The following is a 23,633-nucleotide window of genomic DNA, read 5'->3' on the forward strand; positions in this document are numbered from 1 at the left end:
TCAACACTCTTGTCCAGTGCTCTGTGTTCTTTGCAGGAACTATGTCATAGGCAGTTTATGAACCAGGATGAGTAACAGACCAGCAAAAGCTGCTCCACCCAAATCACTTATGAAGACTTTCAGCTCTGGATTTTTGATCCATCAAGTGGGAGGAACCAAGTTGGATTTTAAAGCTGAGAAATTCTTGCCCATCCTTCTTGTACAGATGGTGTGCTGTGGTCTATAAAAGGATCATGTTCTGGGGCTTCTGAGCTGCAAGAAAATATTAAGAACATGTTAATAAAAAAGAAAGCAGAAAATGGCTGAGATGTAAGTGTGTGTGTGTGCATGTGTGTGTGTGTGTTTGTACTCACATTCCCGACCCTCATTTCTTTTTAAGTGATGATAGAATTCATTTCAGTCATGTGGATCTACCTTGAAAGTTTTTTTTTTTTTAATGAAATCTCAGAGGCAGTAATTGGAGAAGGTCTTTAAAAATCAATTTAAGCTATGACATTCTACAGAAACAGAGGTGATATCATATGACCTTTAAGTGTGAAATCAAATCTACATAAAGGGCAGTGTTCATTCCTCTGAAAAAGTTGAGATAGAAATTTAGACACAAATGCAGCTAACATGTCAAAACTCAAACTTTAGATCATCAATGACATCTATAAAATTTAAACTAGCTACTTGCCCATTTTTCAACACATGGCATTAGGAAGAACAATGCTCTATACAGGTTTGGCTTGCTCGGAAACAAATAAGACATCTGCGTTTGTCTTGAAAATACCAACTAGTAATATTTCTTCTTTACAGAATTATAACATTCACAAGTGGAAGAAATCAACACTTTATAAGTGGTGTTTGATGTTAATTATTATAATTATATACTTGTAATATTAATTATTCTATAAGTTTTTATGGGGAGGGGAGGAAGATGAGGAGTAACAGAAATGCATTTCTGTCTTAGTTAGCTTGGACTGCTATATCAAGTACCATAGACTGGGTGGCTTAAATAACATTTCTTTCTCACAGTTCTGGAGGCTGGAAGTCCAGGATCAAGGTGCTGGCAGATCTGGTATCTGGTGAAGGCCACTTCCTGCCTTGTAGATGTCTGTCTTCTCATCATATCCCATGAGGGAGAGAGGAAGCAAGTTTTCTCCTTTCTCTTCTTGTAAGGGCACTAATCTCATCATGAGAGCTCCACCTTCATGACCTAGTTACCTCTCAAAGGTCCATCTCCAAATAGCATCACACCGGAGATTAGGTTTTCAACATATGAACATATGGAAGGAGACAAATATCTAGTCCATAGTGTTCCACCCCTGGCCCCTAAATCCATGCCCTTCTCGCATGCCAAATATATCCATTCCAGCCCAACAGACCCCTAAGTTCTCATTCCAGCATCAATTCATTCCAGCATCAAAAGTCCAAAGTCTCATCTAAATATCATCTAAATCATATATGAGTGTGAAATGAAGTAGGTATGACTCATCCTGAGGCAAAATTCTTCTCCAGTTGTAAACCTGTGCAACCAGACAAGTTATGTGCTTCCAAAATACAACAGTGGGACAAGCATGGGTAGACATTCTGAAGGGTAGCAGAATACACCACCCAGAATATGTCTGTAGGAGCTCAGGACATGCCACCCCAAAATGTGCCACTTTGGTACGTTGATTATTTCGAGTTGTAGTTTCGTGAAAAACATCAGGTGCAGGAAAGGGCTTTCTTTGGACTCCCTCTTATCAGGCTAAAGACAGACCTTCTAAAAGTAACCCAATTGTCATAAATACTCTTCCTGGGAATTTTATCAATCAGGGAAGATTGACTCATCATAGGAGAGGAGACCAGAAAATTGACACCACACCCAACTTTGTCACAAACTATCAAAGCTCTCATCTAGCCTTCTAAGGGCCCATTCATCTTCCATAAAAGCCATTCACTCCCCTGTAAGAGGCCTGTTATCACCCCTCCCCTTTCCCTATTAAGATGATATTTAATCTTGAATTCTAAAGCCACCTCCTTAAGTTACTCATTTTTTTGCTGGGCGTCTCCCATGTATAGATGAGGTATACATGTTAATAAACGTGTTTGTTTTCCTCTGGTATGTATGTCTTTTATTATAGTGGTTGCAGCTAAGAACTCAGAAAGGTGGAGGGAAATTTATTTTCCTCCCCCAAAATTCCCATTCCAAGAGGGAGAAACAGGAAAGAACGAACAGGTGACAGGTCTCAAGCAAGTCCAAATCCTAGCAAGAAAAATTCCTAGATCTTAAGGCTTAAGAACAATCCTCTTTGGCTTGATGCTCTGCCCTCCAGACCCATTTGGGTAACAACATCACCCACCCTCTGGCTAAACCATGTGGAACCGTGAAAAATATCAGATAGGCCCAATATTAATCAAATGTTTGTTTTTCAGACTTTTTCCCCTAAATGTTTTTTTTTTTAATATATGAAATTTATTGTCAAATTGGTTTCCATACAACACCCAGTGCTCATCCCAAAAGGTGCCCTCCTCAATACCCATCACCCACCCTCCCCTCCCTCCCACCCCCCATCAACCCTCAGTTTGTTCTCAGTTTTTAAGAGTCTCTTATGCTTTGGCTCTCTCCCACTCTAACCTCTTTTTTTTTTTTTTTCTTCCCCTCCCCCATGGGTTTCTGTTAAGTTTCTCAGGATCCACATAAGAGTGAAACCATATGGTATCTGTCTTTCTCTGTATGGCTTATTTCACTTAGCATCACACTCTCCAGTTCCATCCACGTTGCTACAAAAGGCCATATTTCATTTTTTCTCATTGCCACGTAGTATTCCATTGTGTATATAAACCACAATTTCTTTATCCATTCATCAGTTGATGGACATTTAGGCTCTTTCCATAATTTGGCTATTGTTGAGAGTGCTGCTATAAACATTGGGGTACAAGTACCCCTATGCATCAGTACTCCTGTATCCCTTGGGTAAATTCCTAGCAGTGCTATTGCTGGGTCATAGGGTAGGTCTATTTTTAATTTTCTGAGGAACCTCCACACTACTTTCCAGAGTGGCTGCACCAATTTGCATTCCCACCAACAGTGCAAGAGGGTTCCCATTTCTCCACATCCTCTCCAGCATCTATAGTCTCCTGATTTGTTCATTTTGGCCACTCTGACTGGTGTGAGGTGATATCTGAGTGTGGTTTTGATTTGTATTTCCTTGATAAGGAGCGACGTTGAACATCTTTTCATGTGCCTGTTGGCCATCCGGATGTCTTCTTTTTTTTTATTTTTATTTAAAAAAAATTTTTTTTTTTCAACGTTTATTTATTTTTGGGACAGAGAGAGACAGAGTATGAACGGGGGAGGGGCAGAGAGAGAGAAGGAGACACAGAATTGGAAACAGGCTCCAGGCTCTGAGCCATCAGCCCAGAGCCTGACGCGGGGCTCGAACTCACGGACCGCGAGATCGTGACCTGGCTGAAGTCGGACGCTTAACCGACTGCGCCACCCAGGCGCCCCCCTTTTTTTTTTTTTAATTTTTTTTCAACGTTTATTTATTTTTTGGGACAGAGAGAGAGTATGAACGGGGGAGAGGCAGAGAGAGAGAGAGAGAGGGAGCTGGATGTCTTCTTTAGAGAAGTGTCTATTCATGTTTTCTGCCCATTTCTTCACTGGGTTATTTGTTTTTCGGGTGTTCCCCTAAATGTTTTTAAATAACAGGAAAAAAATCAGATCTGGTTTTTTTGCAAGGAAAATCAGACAACCTATATGTCTTATTATGGTCACAGAATCCTTTAAGAATCTAATGAAAATGACTAGTTGTTGTATGTTAAGGTCCCAATGAATTAGATCTCTTTCTGATTTATCTGTTTATCTATTTAACTCTTCTTATGCTACTACCATAATATTCTTATTATAAGATTTTATACTAAATGTTAACATCTGCTAAGGCCAAATCACTCTCACGATTCTTTTTCAAAATCTTAATCCAACAGGAAATAAATGAACTGTTTAATAAAAGCTTCTGGTAAAACTGAGTAATCATCTGAAGAAAACTTTTAAAAATAGACCTCTATCCTGATATCATCACAAAAATATGGAATAAAGATCTAAATTTTAAAAATAAATTAACACAAGAATTAGCATTTAACTTTAGTTAGAACCTAAGCACGACAGGAAACCCAGAAGTCAAAAGGAAAAGACAGAAATATTCAACTACATAAAATTAAACACTTTATTTTGGGAATATTCATTATAAGCAGGATGAATGAGAAAACGCATCATGAATTAGGAAAATATTTGTCATACGTGATGTGTGATAGATCATATCACCAATATGGAAATTATTAAGAAAATACAACTCAGTAGAAAAATGGGCAAAGGAAATGTTAATGTATAGAAGGACCTGGGAAAGACTAATAATTTTATAACTTAAACCTCACTGGCAATGGGGTACCTAACTGGCTCAGTTGGTAGAGCATGTGACTCTTGATGTTGAGGTTGTGAGTTCAAGCCCGGCGCTGGGTGTAGAGCTTACTTTAAAAATAAGTGGCGGGGGGGGGGGGGGGGGGGGGGGGGGGGGGGGGGGGTGGGGGGGTGGGGACAGTGCTTGGGTGGCTCAGTCTGTTAAGTGAAAGGCTCTTGGTTTTGGCTCAGGTCATGATCTCACAGGTTCATGAGTTCAAGCCTCACTTTGGGTTCTGCCGCAGCTGGCAGAGCAAAGCCTGCTGGGGATTCCCTCTCTCTCTCTCTCTCTCTCTCTCTCTCTCTCTCTCTCTCTCCCCCACCCCACCCCCCACGCCCCGTCCCTCCCCTGCTTGCGATAGCTCTGTCTCTCTCAAAACAAATAAAGAAAGCTTAAAACAAAACAAACTCACCGGCAGTGGGGATAATGCATATTCAAATAACGTGACATAGTTTTTCAACTATAAGATTGGCCAAATTCAATGTAATGCTGGTAACAATAATAGTAGATGATATTTAAAAAAAAAATTTTTTTTTAACGTTTATTTATTTTTGAGACAGGGAGAGATAGAGCATGAATGCGGGAGGGTCAGAGAGAGAGGGAGACACAGAATCTGAAACAGGCTCCAGGCTCTGAGCTGTCAGCACAGAGACCGACGCGGGGCTCGAACTCACAGACCGCAAGATCATGACCTGAGCTGAAGTTGGACGCTTAACGGACTGAGCCACCCAGGCGCCCCTAGATGATATTTATTAAAGTGATTAGTATATCCTGAATACTTTATGTGGATTTATATCATTTAATATTTATGACGATGCTAAGAAATAGATTTCTCTTAAATTAAGGAAAAAGCTCAGCTAGCAAATGGCAGGTCCAAGATTCAAACCCAGGTAGTCTGATGTCTAGAGCCCAAGCTCTGTTTCATGTGTCCAGTGCCGATGGGAAGGCTGTGGCAGTGTGATTTGCTACAACTGTTAGAGAAAGTAATGTGGTAATAGGTATGAATATTAAGAAAACTCATTCCCTTTGACCTGCCATCCCCCAAATAAAAGAATCACCATGATCTGGTATTCTTGATTCTTTGATTACTGATTCTTTGATCTGGTATTATTGATTCTTCAGTAGAACTTACCTGTAAAACCATCTGAGTTTGGCAGTGGTTTTTTTAATGTTGTTTTTTAATTTTATTCTGTTTTGTTGTAAGATTTTAAACCATTGATTTTCTTAATAGTTAAATGTATTTCCTATTTTCTGTTGCTTCTTGAATGGATTTTGGCAAATTAGTTTTTTCCAGGAAATCATTCATGCCATCTTCTAAGCTGTGGCCTTCCAGTTCCTGATCTACCCGTCTTCCTGGTATTGGAACTGAGGAAACCCCTGCCAACTGCAAGTTCCAATAGTCCTCAGCCCCAGGGATGTAATTCTTCCTACATTTATTAATTCAGTGTCCTCTTTTTACCCTTCCAGCCACCTGACACCCGCTTAACCAATTCCTTATGTTAATTTCTTTGTATTGAAATACCCAGTGTGGTTTCTGTTCCTCCAACAAGGGCCCCAACAGCACATCACCAGGAAGTAAGTGTTCAAACTTCTTAAAATGAAGCTGTTTATCTTGATTCCTTATTTATTAAAATCTCTGCAGAATCTTGTTTTGTCCTCTTTCATTCCTAACATGTGTTTGTTTTTCTTAATTTTTATCTATCTCCAGTAATCTTTTAATTACTAGTTTTTGGAACTTTTCTTAACTTGCTATACTGGATATGTTTCCATTTGTAACATTTTTCCCCCAATACAAGCATTTTACAGGTATAAATTTCTTCTAAATTACTGCTTTGGCTGCATGCTTGAATTTAGTACTTTCATTATTTTTCAAATCTATGTATTTCCCAATTTCTATTAAGAGTACTACTCTGAGTCATGAATTATTTAGGAGCTAAAAAATTTCCAAATCTATTATTTTTATTTTTTAATTTATCTATTTTTGAGAGAGAGGGCAAGTGAGGGAGGGGCAGAGAGAGAGGTGGAGAGAGAGAATCCCAAGCAGGCTCTGCACTGTTAGTGCAGAGCCTGACCCGGGACTCAAACTCAGAAACTGAATTGTGACCTGAGCAGAAATTCTTAATTGACTAAGCCCACAGGTCCCCTGTATTGAGTATTTTTAAATTATCCTTTTCTTGTTGATTTCTAAACTACTTGGGTTGTGGTTAAAAAACTTGACCGGTATAATTAAGTTCTGTGGTATTTGCTATGAATTCCATTATGGTCTAATAGTAGTCCATTTTTGTAAATATTCTGTATGTACAAAATTCTCAAATTTGGGGGTGCAGTATTCTATGTATATGGCCATTAGATCAAACTTAATTGCACTGTTCAAATCTTCCATATCCAGGTCTTTGTGATTTATGAACTTCTGAAAGTATTATGTTAAAATCTACTGATAGTACACTGTTACTTTGTTTGCACTAGAATTTAAGGACATATATAAGGATATTAATAGCAGCAGGATATCTTCGCAAAACCCTAAAGACACCACTTCTATATGTCAATCACCAGTGAATTGGCTAATTATATGAAATATTATGCAGCCATTAAAAAGCATGAGTTTGTTCTAGGTCTATTAACCTAGAGGGTGGACCATGTTCAGTGAGAAAGGCAAGTTTCAGAGTATATATATTGTGATCCAATTTTTAGTAAACAAAACAAAAATTCCTCTGTGAACACATTTCGTATGTTTGAGCTAGAAAAAAAGGCTCTTGGAGTGCCTGGGTGGCTCAATTGGTTGAGCATCTGACTCTTAATTTCTGCTCAGGTCATGATCTCACGGTTTGTGGGTTTGAGCCCCACATCAGGCTCTGCACTGACAGTGTGGAGCCTGCTTGGGATTCTCTCTCTTCCTCTCTTTCTGCCCCTCTCCTGGTCATGGTTGCGCGTGCTCTCTCTCTCTCTCTCTCTCTCAAAATAAATAAATAACGAATAAATAAACTTTAGGAAAAAGAAAAAAGGCTGTTAACATCACTTTTTCCAGAGAGGTGCCTGCCTGGGAAAGAGCATTAACAACTTTGCTTTATTTTACCACCTACAATGACCATGCTTTACTCTGGCAATTTAAGGAAAGTCTAGTAAAAAAAAAGTGATGATCCGCACACACAAAACCTTATAGGAAGATATGCCATGTGAAAACAGCAAGTCACAAAAGCTATGATACAATCTTATGCATTACAGTGACATGTACATGTTGATACGAACATAAGGAAATGCCTGGGAATACACAATAAATCAGTATTACCACCTTTAAGTGTGAGAGTTATGGGGGCTGCTTCACTGCTACATGTCTGTATTATTTGCATTCATTTTATACATGTAAATTAATTGAATGTGCAGGAAAAAATTTGAGAGGATGCAACTATAAAATGGCTATGGACCAAAAAAACCCCACAAAACAAAAAACAAAAAACAAACAACAACAAAAAACCCCAGAACAACAAAAAGCCCAGAGGCATCAATGCAAAATTTTACATACAATTTCAGGTAGTTAATAGAATCTCTGAAGCTAATCTATGGATTGCCTAGTTTTCTGCTCCCCACTTTAATGGCAGAAAAATTATTTGATCTGCCAATTTCTCCATCCTCTGAGAAGCGCTGGCTCCAGGACAATACTGATCTGGAAAGTGGCTGGGCTCTCTTCTGTAATGAGGACTTCGAACTCACTGGAGTGAAATGCTACTTAAGCCCCTCACCTGCTCCTGCTCTGTGGACACCTACCTGTGTGAAGTGTTGGGGTGAGGGGGATACTGGCCTCAATACCATTTGGGTCTGTTTCCAACCACCTAATTTCACTAATTCTCAAAAGGGGAGGAGAAGGTAAGGACATGTGACAGCAGTTTGTAAACATATATTCGATATCATAATTTAATCCTTAATAGGAAAAAACCAAGCTGTTGTTTTCATGATACAAATGTCTAGTGGGGGGTATGCCACATAGAAATTGAGCTTCCGACAGGTGAAGGAAGTTGCTGGGAAGGTAGGCAGTTTCTTCTCCTTAAGCCATACTTAGGAGGTTGAACTTTATTCTGAAAGCAAGTGGGGGAACTACTTAAAGGCTTTAACTGGAAAGTGACATGATTTGAGCCTTTTTTCATTTCTTTTGGTTGCATAGTGGAGAAAGATTTAGGGGGTAGCAAATCTGAAGTCTGCATACCAGTTAGGCTTTTGTAGTAATTCAGTTTTTTTTTTTTTAATTTAAGTTTATTTTTGAGAGAGACAGTGCAAGGGGAAGAGGGGCAAAGGGAAACAGAGAGAGAGACACAGAATCTGAAGCAGGCTCCAGGTTCTGAGCTGTCAGCACAGAGCATGATGTAGGGCTCGAACCCACAAACTGTGAGATCATGACCTGAGTTGAAATTGGACGCTTAACCAACTGAGCCACCCAGGTATCCCTGCAGTAATTCAGTTTAAGAGATAATGGGCCTTGGATTCTGGGTAACAGCAGCAGGAGTAGAAATAAACAGGTGATTCGGAGAAAGAGATACTCTAGAGGTTGAATAAACCTGGACTCATTAATTCGTGGGAAGCCAGAGAGGAGTCAAGTTAGACTTCCAGATTTCTGGCTTGGGCGGCTAAAAGGTGGTAGTGGTAGTGCCATATCCATAGAGAATGCTGGAAGCAACACTGAGGTATTTGGAGATCCAAATACATATTTTCCCATTCCTTGGCTCTAGGAGATGGACAGAAAGGCCAGGAATGGATTCAGGGGCCAACATCCACTTCTGGGTCTCCCACCATGTTTTTCCAAGAACAGAGACAGCTCCTGCTGTCTACTTCCTCAGGTCTGTCCATTCTTTCCCTCTGTTCTACTGAGCTAGGGTTTTCTCTTAGCCTTTTCCCTCTCGACTCCTCACCAACACAGTTGGAGCAGATGATACATTTAGGACAAAGTCACAAGGAAAAAGTTATGTCATCCTGAGGGTAGAATTTAATGATGATAAAACAAGACGCACATTAATAAATTGATATGTATCTTTTTTATTATGCACAGATAAAGGACTTAAAACTGTGGTTATCAAAACTATACATCTAAGCATGTTCATAAAATTGCCAACACATTGAACAGAGAAAAGAATACAACAGGGGTGTTCAAACTGGCCACAGGGATTTTAAGGGTACTCTTTTTACCCTGATAGATGAAACACAGCAACAAAATCAGGCTCACTCAGGAAAACCCAGAAGAAACAAGCATTGTTTTTGGAAACTGATAATAGTCCTTTTTAGAAAAACATCTGTCAGTTTCATGAACAACCCCCAGATAACACAAACAGGAAAAAGGTCACACACACACAATTCGCCCAATCAAATGTGCTCTGTTACCACAACCATCACTCACACCATGAGGTAGTTACTGTACGAAATGACCAGCACGCATGTGCGCACCCCCCCCCACACACTCACAACCACGCCCCCTACAGAACACACACAGAACATGGGTTTACAGTCTTATCACAGACAAGGAAAAGACCATTTTTGTTTGTTTGTGCAGACAATGCTCTAGAAGCAGCTCAGACAGAAGACACCTCTGACTTTAAAAACAGAGGAACTGCTGGTGAACACCACATGGTGAAAAGCTATAAGGTATCCCACAGACACTCTGCCTGGGGAGTTTGGAGCATTTCAACAATAGCTTTGGCTTGGTCAAACACAACAAAAATGATCTCTGTGAATTAGAGTGTAGCCGGCAGAAGTAACGAAAGACTTTGTAGACAGAAGCATTTAACTGGAATATAACAACAGTTTTAAGGAAACTTGCAGAACTTGTTATAAACTAGAGCTTGTACTTTGTATTGAAACTGTGAAGTATGAAGTGATTAGAAATGCTGTAATACAAAACTGGGGAGAGAACACTTTTTAAAAAAAAATTTTTTTAGAAACATTTCTGAGATACTTAGTTAATGACATTCACTCTCCAGTGAACATGGGATCGGGTTTATTATCAACACAGATTTCTTGATCTGAATAATACTTCTGACAGTAAGACCCGAACAATTAAAAGGTGATTTTTTTTCCTTCTCTTTCTTTTAAAATCTTTTGGTTTGCATCCATAAATTTGTAAATTAATTTTAAATTATTTATAAAATCATTGGCAATGTAGCATCTCTCTCAAAAATATACATTTAAATATAATCATCACAAAAGGTTTTAACCCTGTCCATCTAAAGAATTGGATCTGTTTAATACCTCTTAATAGATTATTTTGTTTTTAAGAGGATGGAAAGGGTTTTTTAAACAGCAAAGAACTGATCAAAAGAATTCACAGTAACTGAAATTAAACATTTCATATGGAGTAATTTAAATTTATCTAAAACACTTAAATATATCTTTATACACACATTTTTGTAGTAAAATATAGCTATATGTGACTTAAAGACTCTAGTCTTCTTTGAAGACATCTTTAAACTTTTTTATACATAGAATATGCTAAAACAATACATTCTGCTGAAGGTTAGGCAAAGCGCATTATTTTCAAACACAGGTAGCATAATCTAGGTCCTCCACTCTGATACCCTTATGTTAAAAAGTTAACTGAAGGAAATCAATTCTCTAATCTCGTATCTTCATTTGTATGTGGAAATCTGCAAAATTTACAATAAATCAATGCAGGCAGCCTGGAAATCTTAGCCCTCAAGTAATCTTTTCTGGTTAATATTATGCAGATTGAATATCTATACTTATCAAATCAGAGTATTATTCTATGATTGGATGATATGTCTATCATATGACAGATCAGTATCATATCAATGACTGTCAGTATCTCCACCTACTTGTGGGCTGACAGACACTGCCCTCAGGTCTTGGGTATCATCAACATTTTCTACTTAGGGTTCCATTCAGAGAACCAGGCACAACTTCCTTATTTTAAAGGCAGTGAGATTCACTTATGAATATTTTGGAGTAGAAGCTAGCCTGTTCTTTCTGTAGGATTTGGAGTCATTTGGGGGAGAATTCTGGAAGAAGATGAATATTTCTTTGCAATGAAGCTATTCTCAGTAGTAAATGAATTGGCATGGCAACTTTCCTCGGCCTTCTTTTTTAACACAGACTATCAGTTGAGCTTATTTTAGCTGCAAAGTGGCATCATATTATTCCATTTTAATGAAACCCATCTCAAATCCTTTTTTGAGGTTGGAATATATTTAAGGCAAGAGAACTAAAGCAGTCCACACGAGTGCCCTTTTCCAGATCTCAGCACTTTCTTGGCAGAATCGGTGACACTGTTCAGATAACCAACCAGAAACCAACAGGATCTGCCGTGCATTTGCACGAACAAGAGCTTCGTTTTTCACAAAAGGGTCTATTAACAAGGTTGACACGTTTTGAGTGGAAACACTAATTCTCCCAAATACACTTAAGTTGCAACTCTGAAGACACAGAGTCTTTTAAAAAGGGGAATGAATTTTCTCTTTTTCAACGGAGAAAACAAATGTGCCAGGTGACATGGTCTATACCTGTACTTGCATTTACATTACTGTGCAAATTCCTCTCCAACTTTAAAACTAAATTTGTCCCAATTTATAATTTTTCTCAGAACGCAATGTCGTAAATGGGGACAAATATGCAGTCCCAGATTTTGGCCATTTTCTATTTCTATATGCTTATGAAGCAATACAAACTTTGCATTAAGACATTTTTGCAGTCGGTGTGCGAGTGTGGGACAGGGGGGAGCAGGTAAGGTTATCAGCACTGGTTTTGGCCCAGGGCCCGAGAAAGGAATGTTGCTGCGATTTGTGTGTCAGGGTGCAGTCCCTGAGGGCGGCACCCTTCAAGCGGACAACATCAGCCCCCAGAGGGTGTGACAGCAAAGTGAGAAGTGTGCGTCCAGAAGGTGCAAATTAGACACGGAGGAACACACTGAGAAAATCTTGAAGTATTTCTTGTGTTATACATCTTGGTTCAGTTATACAAGGCTCTTTGGCCGTATCTCCTCACTGGTCCTACTGTCTGGTTATCGTCCTCTCACCAACTCCTCGAGTCAGGGTAAATCTCGGGGCCCCAAATTATGGACAGTCTTACCTGGACAAAGCAGCATTTTGAAAACTGGCACGTGTTTCACATTGAAAACCCCCAAGCCCGGGCGGGGCTGGTAGAGAAGGCCACCACCTTGGCTTTCTCACAGGAGTTCTAGTGTGTTACAGAAGCCCAGGGGGCACACGTGTATTAGCCCTGGGCGGGGGAGGAATACAACAGGTGGCCTGCGTGTTGGAATTCACTCTCTCTTCGCAATGGCACCGCGCGGCCTTCCGGTGCGGACACGCGGGGCGGGGCGGCCGCCGGTCCCCTCCGGGCGGAGGCGGGGAGCTAGGCTGCGCTGCTGCTGGAGCAGGGCGTGCTCTGCGTGCTGCCGATGCTGTGCGCCGCGCTACTGTTCTCCGAGGCCGGCGGGGAGGTGGGCACTTGCTGCCTTCCGGCCGTCTGCCCTGCGGTTAATGAAGAAAAGGGACGAAGAAACACGCGTGTTACGTGTGCGCATCCGTGACAAGGCCAGTTATTTCCCCCTTTGCCGTTCTATCTGATGTTTCTCTCCTCCGGGGGCAGAAGCAGGTAGACCAGGCCTTACACAGAAAGTGGTCCTGTTTGTTGGTGTTTTGTTTTGCCTGGTGAAAAGAGAACTGTTTACAAGCTGACCTATGATAGGCAGTGTTAGTGGCTAAGACTCTGACAGATGACAATAAATCCCCGGGATTTCAGTGCCCAGGGCCTTTGAAGAAACCGCCACCATTGGTACCAACTGACCAGCCCCTGTATTCGGGACACACAGCCTATCTCTTCTCATAAAGATACAGTCAGGTTTGGAGGATGAGACCTTCCTTCCTTCCTTCCTTCCTTCCTTCCTTCCTTCCTTCCTTCCTTCCTTCCTTCCTTCCTTCCTTCCTTTCTTCTTTCTTTTCTTTCTTTTCTTTCTCTCTCTCTCTCTCTCTCTCTTTCTTTCTTTATTTAAAAAAAAAACTGTTTTAACATTAATTTATTTTTGAGAGACACAGAGAGCACGAGCAGGGGAAGGGCAGAGAGAGAGAGGGAGACACAGAATCGGAAGCAGGCTCCGGGCTCTGAGCTGTCAGCACAGAGCCTGACAGGGGGCTCAAACCCCCAAACCATGACACCATGACCTGAGACCAAGTCATGTAACTGACTGAGCCAACCGGGCACCCCAAGAGGGTGAGACCTTTAAACTGTACTGAGAGAGGTCTGCAGTACGGGGGCCTTTTTCTGAATATACTTGCTCAAAATGGGGGTGGTGAGCCTAGATTTTGCCCGAGCTACAGCACAGCCAAGTGCTGTGTGGCCCATGAACACAACCCAGCTGAGAAATGGAGGCAGGACAAGCCTGCTCTCAGAAAAACCTTTTGGGAAAGGAGTTTAGCTGGCACACGGGGAACTATGGTTGCCTGGGAACAACCTCCTCCATCCTGCAGTTCACTGGGGGTGCAGTGAGAATATCTCCTAACACATTAAGCATCCCACTTTTCATTACACATCCCACTGAATTTTAGCTAAACCCATTCCTTGTGCCAAATGTGCAGTGCTTTGGAGGAGGAGGAAACCCTGGGTCACCCACACACATGGTTTGCATTTAGCACTTTGCAAACGGCCCTAGAGTGAAGTCGTTTCTTCAGCGAAACTGGTCTCAGGGCAGCCCTCAAAAAATGGCTCTGTGTAGGGAAAAGGGATCAATGCTCTCCAATGAAAAACACTGCATTTTCTCTGAAAAGTCAGAGCATAAACTTAATAATCTTCTGGTCAGCAGTCGCCCTCTTCTAATGTTGGAAGCCCCAGAGGGCCAGCTCTGTTTATGAATGAGCCTCCTCTTTCCCGGTCCCGCTGAAATACACAGCTATCAGCCAGAGAGATAAGCAACCCTCCGCCCGCTTCATTAAAACAAAACACACAGAGCAAAGGCTCACTCCTCAAGGGCGGGATCTCAGCCTGTTACTTCCATTCCCTTTCTGGGGCCCCTCAAAGGACTCTGCCAAAAGAGCAGCTCTGCAAAATGTAGAACCCGTTCATGCCTTCGCATCTGGTTACAGCTTCCCCTGTCACCCATCTTACAAACCACACAACTACAGCACACATTTTTGCATCAACCTCAGGGCATTTGTATGCTTGCTGCATTGTTTGGCCCGTGCTGTCTTTCCTCTGATTATCTTTTCTTCCGGGACTGGTGGGATAGAGAGAGGATAGGGGGCCAATATTCCTCAGAGGCAGAGAAACTGTATTTCCACTCTTCTTGTTTTTTTTTAGGCAATCTATATTTTGGACGTTCCCCAGCATTACCCTCTACCCTTCATGTATGTATGTAATTAAAGATCTGGAGAAGTTTGCCTCCATGACAGCGACTTTCTGCCAGAAATTCACTTTCCCCAGAGTGGGAGCTTATTTCTAGAAGGAAATCAAATCTCTTAGCTATTCTGATGTCAAAAAAACAAAACAAAAACCCCAAAGCAAACAAACAAAAAACCCCAAAGCCTCCAGGGACCCAAACAACTTGTGATATACTTTAAAATTTCAGCTCCCTTAAACCCACATGTTGATCCACACCCAGCTGCATTATTATGCTATTAGAAGGACTTATGGGGCCGTGCATGAAGCGCATTTTTGTAACACTTTTCTCCATTTAAAAAGTAAAGCAGCAGGAATCAACACTCCACCTTCCCTTTTTGGCTCACCTGGACTTCATTTGTTCAGCCTGATAGCAGCTAAAGCATGGTGGCCTTGCCTCATTTATTGACAGTGAGCAAGTCTGTCTCATCCAGAATTGGACACGGGCTTGATTATTCAGAGTCAGGAAAAGTGCCAATACTACTCCCTGCCCAGGAAGTATGAGTACTTGCTTTCTGATGTCTGTTTGCCGAATGTAATTTGTTGGCATGCCAGTTGATTTTAATCAGTGCCCATTAAAAAGGTCTTTCAGCTTCCAGTTTTGGAAACTCTTGTGCTAACGCAAAACACTGTCTAAAATGAAAACTCAAGCAAAGCAAAACAAAGAAGCCCCCTCTCCTCTCAAGATTGCAGGATGTATTTCACCACGGTGGACAAGTCAACTTAACCTAATAATCTACTGACCTCGAAGTAGCTACACCTGTGGTGAACGTTGCAAAACATACAGACTTGTAGAATCACTATGCTGGACACCTGACCTAATGTGACATTGTGTGCCGGCTATACTTCAGGAAAAAAAATGAGGAAAAAAAAAAAAGCCAATCTACTGACTTTGAGCCAATAATGTGCCAAGCCAAGGAGAATCTTTGAGAATCTGCTCAGAAATACTGAAAATACTGTTTTTAGAAATATTAAAAATACCTTCTCCTACTGTGGTGGCTATTTTCACATGGATGAGATTTCTCACTCGTTGTTAAAAGCTTTTACCTTCTTAAAAAAATTTTTTTTAATGTTTATTTATTTTTTAGAGAGCGAGTGAGCGAGCAAGCATGAGTGGGGGAGGGGCAGAAAGAGAGGGAGACACAGAATCTGAGGCAGGCTCCAGGCTCTGAGCTGTCAGCACAGAGCCCAACGCGGGGCTCAAAGTCACAAGTTGCGAGATCGTGACCTGGGCCAAAGTCGGAGACTTAACTGACTGAGCCACCCAAGCGCCCCAAAAGCTTTCACCTTCTGACAAATTACGACAAGAATTTTCTGTTGTCAGATGGAAGTGGTGCGACAGAAACAGTCACCCTGAGAAACAAAAGTTTGATGTGCAGATGCTTCTGCTTAAAAAGCCAACGGAGTTCCCCTGGGTTTTCTGAGATGGGCCCTTTGGCTTTCTGCTCTCTATCACAGTGACCTCTGATTTCTTGGAGCACTAACTCGTAACATATCCCTTGGGTGACTAATACAACCACCCTACTTCCGGAGAAGAAGGGCAGGGAGGACCCCAGAGCTAAGCAGAATAGGCCCACTTAGCAAATGCAAGGAACTGAAGGAAGGGTCCTTACTCATGAACATCATAGTTGGCCATCAGGAGAAATGTGTTCAGTCTTCACGCTTTGCTCCTAAAATTTCAAACCCCACTAAGGAAGAGAGATGTGGGGAGGAAGGACAGTAGAGGAGGAGGCCTTTGGAAGAGGGTGTATTAGAAATAATTCCACCCAGTTCACATATTCGCCTGTGGCTGAGCCAAGATGTTGCCAGAGATGCTTTCAGAAACAGAAAAATATATTTCTTAAGGGATAATCTGTTTTATTTCTTTAGCTTGGCATGGAGTTGTCCAGATCTGATTTCCTGCCACCTCTTTGGCAGTCTACTTTACAACTGGATTCTTATCTCTGCATCTTGCAGCATGGCAGGTCCTGGGGAAGAAACTTCATCTCAGAAAGATGTGAATAACTTGGAGAGGCTCCACGGGGAAACAACAACAACAGAAGAATTTTAAAGAAAGGTGAGAGGAATCTCAATTATTTAGCCCAAAGGAGAATGTTTGCAAATATCACCCAAAGAGGATTATTATAAAGAAGAGCAGACAGCTGTGCTTTATCTCTCTTGAGGGCAGAACATGAGGAAATGAGTTTAAATGGTAGCACTAAGGATTTAGGTCACAGAGAAAAGAACTTGCTGATTATGGGGATTGGTTAGTTATAAGGGGAATTTATGGAATCTCTTTCTTGGAAGACACTTAAGCATTGGATTGAAAACCATATGCCTGGGGATGGCTTAGCTTTAATATTACTTGATGCTGGAAAGAAAAAGATACTGTCTGCAAGGCCTATGTGTTGGTTGTAATTATGGACCAGTCAATGTCTCAACCTCCTGATATCCTAATTGTAATGATTTTACAAGCTTGCTCCTGTAAGGATAGTGAACTAGATAGACTACCTTTAGTTTATAGAAATGTTCATTATTTATCATTTCCAAAAATGGTCCGTCTCCACTCTCCGAGCTAAAAGATTTTCCTTCTGCAGGCGAAACTCATCAGGAGGGGTACGTCTGATGTTGTTATAACTTATGAGGAAGGGGGGAGAGGTTCCAAGGCAGGAATTAAAACCCTTCAAAATGTCCTGCCTATCATTTTCTTCCTATATTCCTGCAGTACAGCCAACCTATTTGCCCCCACATTTTGGTTTTCTGTGGCTTATTTTACTTTAACTTAACCTGAGCACATGGCTGCCGAGAGTGGATTCCTGCCTTCTTTACAGTCGTACCAGGGCTCCCATCTGTTCCAGCTGCATCTTCCCGATCCCTGGGACTCAGCCTCTTGCCCCCTACCTTAGTCACACCTGTCTTCCTGCTGCTTCTCTCTGCACCTGGACTAAACTTGGGAGCCTGAAGAAACTTCAGACCTCTGGAAACATTTGAAGCCCCTAGAGATGCTCCTAATTAAAAGCTCTTACCTGACTCAGGTAAACCTAAGTAGGTGCTTGACTTTTACTTTAAGAACACATGGTATGTTCAACTGAGGACTGCTGAACAGAAACCTGAGGGATTGGGACAGGCATGCCTACTTTGAGACCTCAGCATTTTATATTGCTCTGTGGGATGCAGCATTCCTTCCACTCTTAGATTTTTGTTCTGCCTACATATCTGAGAAACGTTCATTATCTTACATTTTTGTAGGACTTGGGAGTTCATAAGACTTTTCACATGCATTCTTGCTTAAGTGCTCTCACCGCCAATGACCCTGGGCAGAAGGGGTCACGTCTATGTTTACTAAAGGGAAACATGGTTCATAGTAAGGTAACAAGACTAGCAGTTGAACAAACTAGATCTTCAAGTCCCAGGGCTGTACAGAGACACACATGGAGAGCAGCCTCGCCCCGGACCCCTGCCCTCTTCCATCTTCCTCTCTTCTTCCTCTTATTATCATCACACTGTGAGTACATTCTGTTCAGTGGCCACAAAGGCAAGTTACATAAAGTAAAGATAAATGATGACAACCTCTAATCCACCCTCCTGCACAGTTTTGTCTGCAAAAGGAAGGTCTTTTAGCTTGGAGGATGGGGAGGCTCAATTTTGGAAACGATAAACAGTGACTGAATACTTCTCTAAACTAAACACAATCCAGTTCACTCTTCTTACAGGGGTGAGATAGTGAAATAATTCCAATTAGGATATCAAGAGACTGAGACATTGGTGCACAATGACCACCTACACGGAGGCCAAGAGAAAAATCTCACCAAAATGACACTGTACAGATTTTATTTTTAAAGTTTCTTTATTTATTTTGAGAGAGAGAGAGAGAGAGAGAGAGAGAGAGAGAGAGAGAGAGAGAGGCAGAGAGGGAGAGAGAATCCCAAACAGGTTCCATGCACAGTCAGCGTGCAGAGCCTGATGTGAGGCTCGAACCTATGAGACCGTGACATCATGACCTGAGCTGAGATCAAGAGTTGGTCACTTAATTGACTGAGCCACCCAGGTGCCCTGACACTTTACAGATTTTTAAAAGGTATCAACCTTCAAGAAAGAAAAAAAGAAAAGCAGGAGTGGCGACAACATCAATAAAATATTGAAAGCTGGTGAAGAAATGGGTGAGTAGTAAGTGATGTAGCAGATTTAAGAGAGCCAGAACCTAAGCCAACAGTAAGAACAGATGAGCAACAACCAAGTTATAGTACAGAACCCTCAAAAATTCAGGAAATGGTGGCATCAGTTACTTGCAAAGACAGGGCAAACTTGAGGCTGCAAGCACTAGGGTTGACTGACTGCTGCCGTATAAGCAGCAGTGAGATTTTTCTAAATCCCCTTCTTTACCCTGTGGAGTGGGACCCTGCCCATCCTCATCTGGGAGGGAGACAGGAAGTTCACTCTCCAGAATATGAAACTCAGGTTTCCAGGAGTGAACAACACCAGGACAGCTGAGAGCAGAGAACCCAACTCAAAGAGGAGGATTAAATGAATGTCCTGTAGGTTGGATGTTGTGGTGCCTAGAACGCTGACAGCCAGACCTGCACTCTCCAGGAAGAAAATAAGAAAACCTATTTTATAGAAAACCTGGTGAGGAAACCTCAAGAGGAAAGATCCAAAGATGAATTATTAGGAGTTACTCAATAAAAGGCAGCCAGATCACCCTAAGGGAAGTTCACAATCAGTATATCCCATCTATATCCTCAAAACTTACTCATTCTTAAATAATCCTATATTAATATTTTCAGAGGGATAAGATATTACACCCATAGGAATAAGATATATATTTTTAATTCATAGGAAAAATGGCTTGGAATTGTAACATTTGAATGCAGTAGTTAAAAATTCAGTAGGAAACGAAAAGATAAAGATGACGAAATCTCTTTGAAAATTAAGGAAAAAAGTAGAAAACAGAAAAGAAAGGAAAATTGGGGAATCATTCAAGAGGTTCATCTTTATAATGATTTCCAGAATGAGAGAACAGAGAAAATAGGAGTAAAAACAAATGATTCCAAAAATCTCAGTGCTGGAAGACATGAATTTCTAGACTGAAAGAGCTCCATAATGTATGAAATCCATCTAAGTCAAGGACTGTCATTGTAAAATTTCTCCCAGAAAACAAAACAAACAAAACAAGCCAGCAATTTGAATGGCTCTGAGTTTCCCAAAAGCAATCTTCAGAGTCAAAGGTCAATGAGGAGTGCTTCTGAGATTCTAAAGAAAAATTATTTATGACCTAAAATTCTGTACCTTGCCAAGCTGTCCACCAAGTGTTTGTATAAACTGAGGATATTTTCAGATATGCAAGGTGTGACAAACATTTACTTCTTATGTACCCTTTCAACAACAGAGGAGAAGACATGGAATGAATGACACAGGCCACTCAAAACTCCCAAGGTGCAGGGAATTCCCAGAACAGTAGTGAAGGAATATAAGAAGACAACAGTGTCCAATATAGAGGGCAGCCAGTTCAGACATGAACAGGTAAAAAGGCTCCGGGAAAGATTTAGTGAAGAAAATGAATCAGTGGAATACCGTTGTCTGAATGCATTCAGAAGAGACTGAGACAACTGGCAGAGGGTCAACAGATGAATTAGTGAGAAGCGTACAGAAAACTAAGCCCACTGCCTGGGTGGCTCAGACAGCTGAACATCTGACTCTTGGTTTGGGCTCAGGTCATGATCCCAGGGTCATGGGTTGGAGCCCTGCATATCACGCTCTGTGCTGAGTGTGGAGCCTGCTTGGGATTTTCTCTCTCTCTCTCTCTCTCTCTCTCTCTCTCTCTCTCTGTCTCTGCCCCTCCCCTGCTCATGTGAGCAGTCTTGCTCTCTCAAATAATAAATAAATAGTAACATTAAAAAGGGGTTAAAAAACAAAACTAATGTGGGGAAGGAGGGGAGAGATAATCATCAATTCTAGGGAAAATTAAAAATCATACAGGAGAAACAATAATATACTATATAGCTAAATTGTGATTAGCATTTAGGTAGTTATAATATAAACAATAAATACTGATCTACCCAAAATTTGACTATAATTCTGTTAAGAGGATGGTAGGGTTGGGGGACAATCAGGGGCGTGAATGTATAATTGGGACACAGTGATGACAAAGAAGTGAATTATCATTTTCCATTGTTGAAAGAAAAAGCCTAAAGCTGTTAAGTCAAGAAGTTGCAATACTATACTTCTATTATTTCAATATATAGATTAATGTCCAAAACAATCAGCTAAGAGTCAGGAATGGTGCTCTGAGGAGCAAGAAAAGGGAGTGGGGCAGTAGGGGGCTCATGTTCTTCTAATAAGTCTTGTAGAACTATTTCAGTCTTTAAGCTATGTGCATATGTTACTGTAATAGGGCTAAAAAGTTTTACTAAAAAATACAAGTCAATGCTTTTGCCCGTCACATCAAAAAAATGACAGATACAATTCTGCATATGATTTTTGGGACCTTTAAGAACTACAAGTTTGGGACTCCTGTACTAGCCAGACTCGCAGAAGCATGAAGATTCTATGGTTCCTTTCCAGCACCATTTCTATTCTGACTGTTATTCCTTTTTGTGGTATCTTAGTAGATAATGTAAATTTTAGGAATGGAGTTTTCCAGAGTTAATATAGCCCTCAGGAGGTATTGCTTATGGCGCCCAAAGCTGTGATATGACAGAGGACGGACCCAGCTTTTTTAGACTAACACACGTTCCAGGTATGGAAGTATGTATCCACAATTCAAACACATGACTTGGTTTGGTGCTCTGTGCTCGGATGGAAATGAAGAACATAAAGGAATTTGTCTGAATTAGGGGCTGTTTTTGACACAGAGGCAGATGCTGCTTGAACCCCCAAATATACCATACAAGGTCTGAGTTTCACAGCTTAGACTATTGTGGATGTTGAATGCATTGAGTCTGTGTATACATACCTCTCTCCATTGACTACTGCATTAGAATCTCTTTTCATCTAACCTTGCTGCTAGCTGATCCAGGTAGGAAACTGAAGGAGTTCTGGACAGGATAGTACGACTGGGTTCTGAAGTGGGCCTTTTTCACACTTATATGATGTTGGTTTTCCTTATGAGAAGTCTTTAAAATGAACCAGAGGCTACAGCTTTTAATAAAAAGTCATTCTGAAGCTGTATCATATGTGATGCTAGCAGGGTTAGAGCCCAAATGACAGTGTCTATAAACCTTTTAACTTCCAAATCAGTGTAATTTATATTGCTTTGGAAACCATAACAGGAAAGGTTTTTGGCTTTGTTTTTCTTTAATCTACTTCCAAACCTATTTCTATATTAACAAAATGTAAAAACTCCTCCCCTTCAGTGTCTGGTTTGTGGGAGAAGGGAGCAGGAACGACAAACCTTGGAATTTAATGAGCAGACCAATAAATGCCATAAAACCAAGCTTTGCTTTTTATCAGGTTTGTGACCATGGCTGTGCGCAAGAGTCTGGGATTATCGGAGTGAATTTAGTGGGGTGTGTGCCAATAGTGAGTGCCATGTGGTAGCCCGATACTGCCTGGACCTGGCTGCCTGGCCCTACCCGGCCTGAGATGAACTTCCAGGGTTGAGGGTGTAGCTCCATGGCCAAGGCCAGTCATTGCTCTCAGCGGGCACATGTTAAGCATAGGTGGATAACCAGCCCATATAAAATCCTCAGGGCGACAGAGTCTTTTTGGTGTAGTTCCAAGTTCATTCCCAAAATACAGCATCAGCTGCCAACGGCCCTAGAACCTCACAGCCAGGCAGGAGATTGGGAAAGATTAAAAGGAACTGCTAGCGTGAGATCTGAACATGTCAGTACGCCTCTGACAAATTACTTACTCTAAAATACTACTCTGCTAAAAGCCGTCCCTTCTGGTGCTTATATGAACTGTTCATGAGGAAGAATATGCCTAAACTGATTCCCAGGGGTTTGTATATCCTCAGAATCATTACATTTAGGATTAAGAGTCTCATTTTCTCTCTCACATGATATATACCTCACTCAAACATCGCCAATTGGGAACAATAGTTTGAGGACTCAAAGCTCCACTATCACAACTCCTAAGCTTTTGCTTTGGATTGTGTGACTTTCCATGCTAGGCACAAATGGATCTGATCTCCTTCGGCCATAATCTAAAATATCTCAGCCAGAGGATGCAGTATTTGAAGTAAAAATTCTGCTTAGGGATTAAGAGGTGACTTCTCAAAATGCCCTTCTGTGCTTCGTCTCCCTTTAAAGCAGTCATCTTTTTAGCTTGTCTGGTTGAATGGCCCACAGTAAGGCCAAAGATCATGGCGCTCATTCGTTCAATGGAAAATCAATGAAATTCTAAATAGAAAGGCTGAACCTGCCACTGACCTCGGGCTGATCAATCAAGCACAATTTACCTAGGTTCATAGTATAAACTCAAAGTATCCAAGGACACATAAGCCTAAGTAGCTCTCTAGACATACCCCAAAATGCATGTCTTTCTTTCTTATGTCTATCTGCAAGGAAACTAAGAAAGAAGCAACAGAAGGAAGGTCCATTTGTTCCTCCCCCATCGCACTAGCCTTGCCCCTTGCCAGGCCGGCATTCTGTACTGGGGTCAGAACAGGTTCTCTGTTCAGGCCAGAATGTTTCAACCTTTGGATTGAGGGGAAGGGGAAAGGGGAGGGGTGTGGCATATCAGAATTTGGGGGAAGGAGGAGCACAGCTTGAAAACAAAGTGCCTTGTTTCACCATTTTTATTTGTTTGCAAATCATGAAAATATATTTTAACTTTTTTTTTTTTAATTTATTTTTGAGACAGAGCATGAGTAGGGGAGGGGCAGAGAGAGAGGGAGACACAGAATCTGAAGCAGGTTCCAGG

At 41.2% G+C, this 23,633-nt stretch overlaps 1 protein-coding gene across 3 annotated transcripts in view; it reads right to left on the reverse strand.

The window, feature by feature from the left end:
- Positions 1-9,426: 9,426 nt before the first annotated feature.
- The window catches only part of TGFBR3 (transforming growth factor beta receptor 3), a 209,833-nt gene continuing 195,626 nt past the window's right edge, over positions 9,427-23,633 (reverse strand). For 2 of the 3 annotated variants that reach the window (XM_006934902.5, XM_003990327.6), the window contains one exon: positions 9,427-12,889. In XM_006934902.5, coding sequence (XP_006934964.2) covers positions 12,771-12,889 — 119 coding nt within the window. In that variant the 3' untranslated portion in view covers positions 9,427-12,770. Of the gene's footprint in view, positions 12,890-12,932; positions 13,067-23,633 lie in introns of those variants that run through there. The other variant, XM_019837423.3, reaches the window with a different exon arrangement.

This window comes from Felis catus, chromosome C1 (genome assembly GCF_018350175.1).
Source record: "Felis catus isolate Fca126 chromosome C1, F.catus_Fca126_mat1.0, whole genome shotgun sequence".
NCBI classification, from domain to species: Eukaryota; Metazoa; Chordata; class Mammalia; order Carnivora; family Felidae; genus Felis; species Felis catus.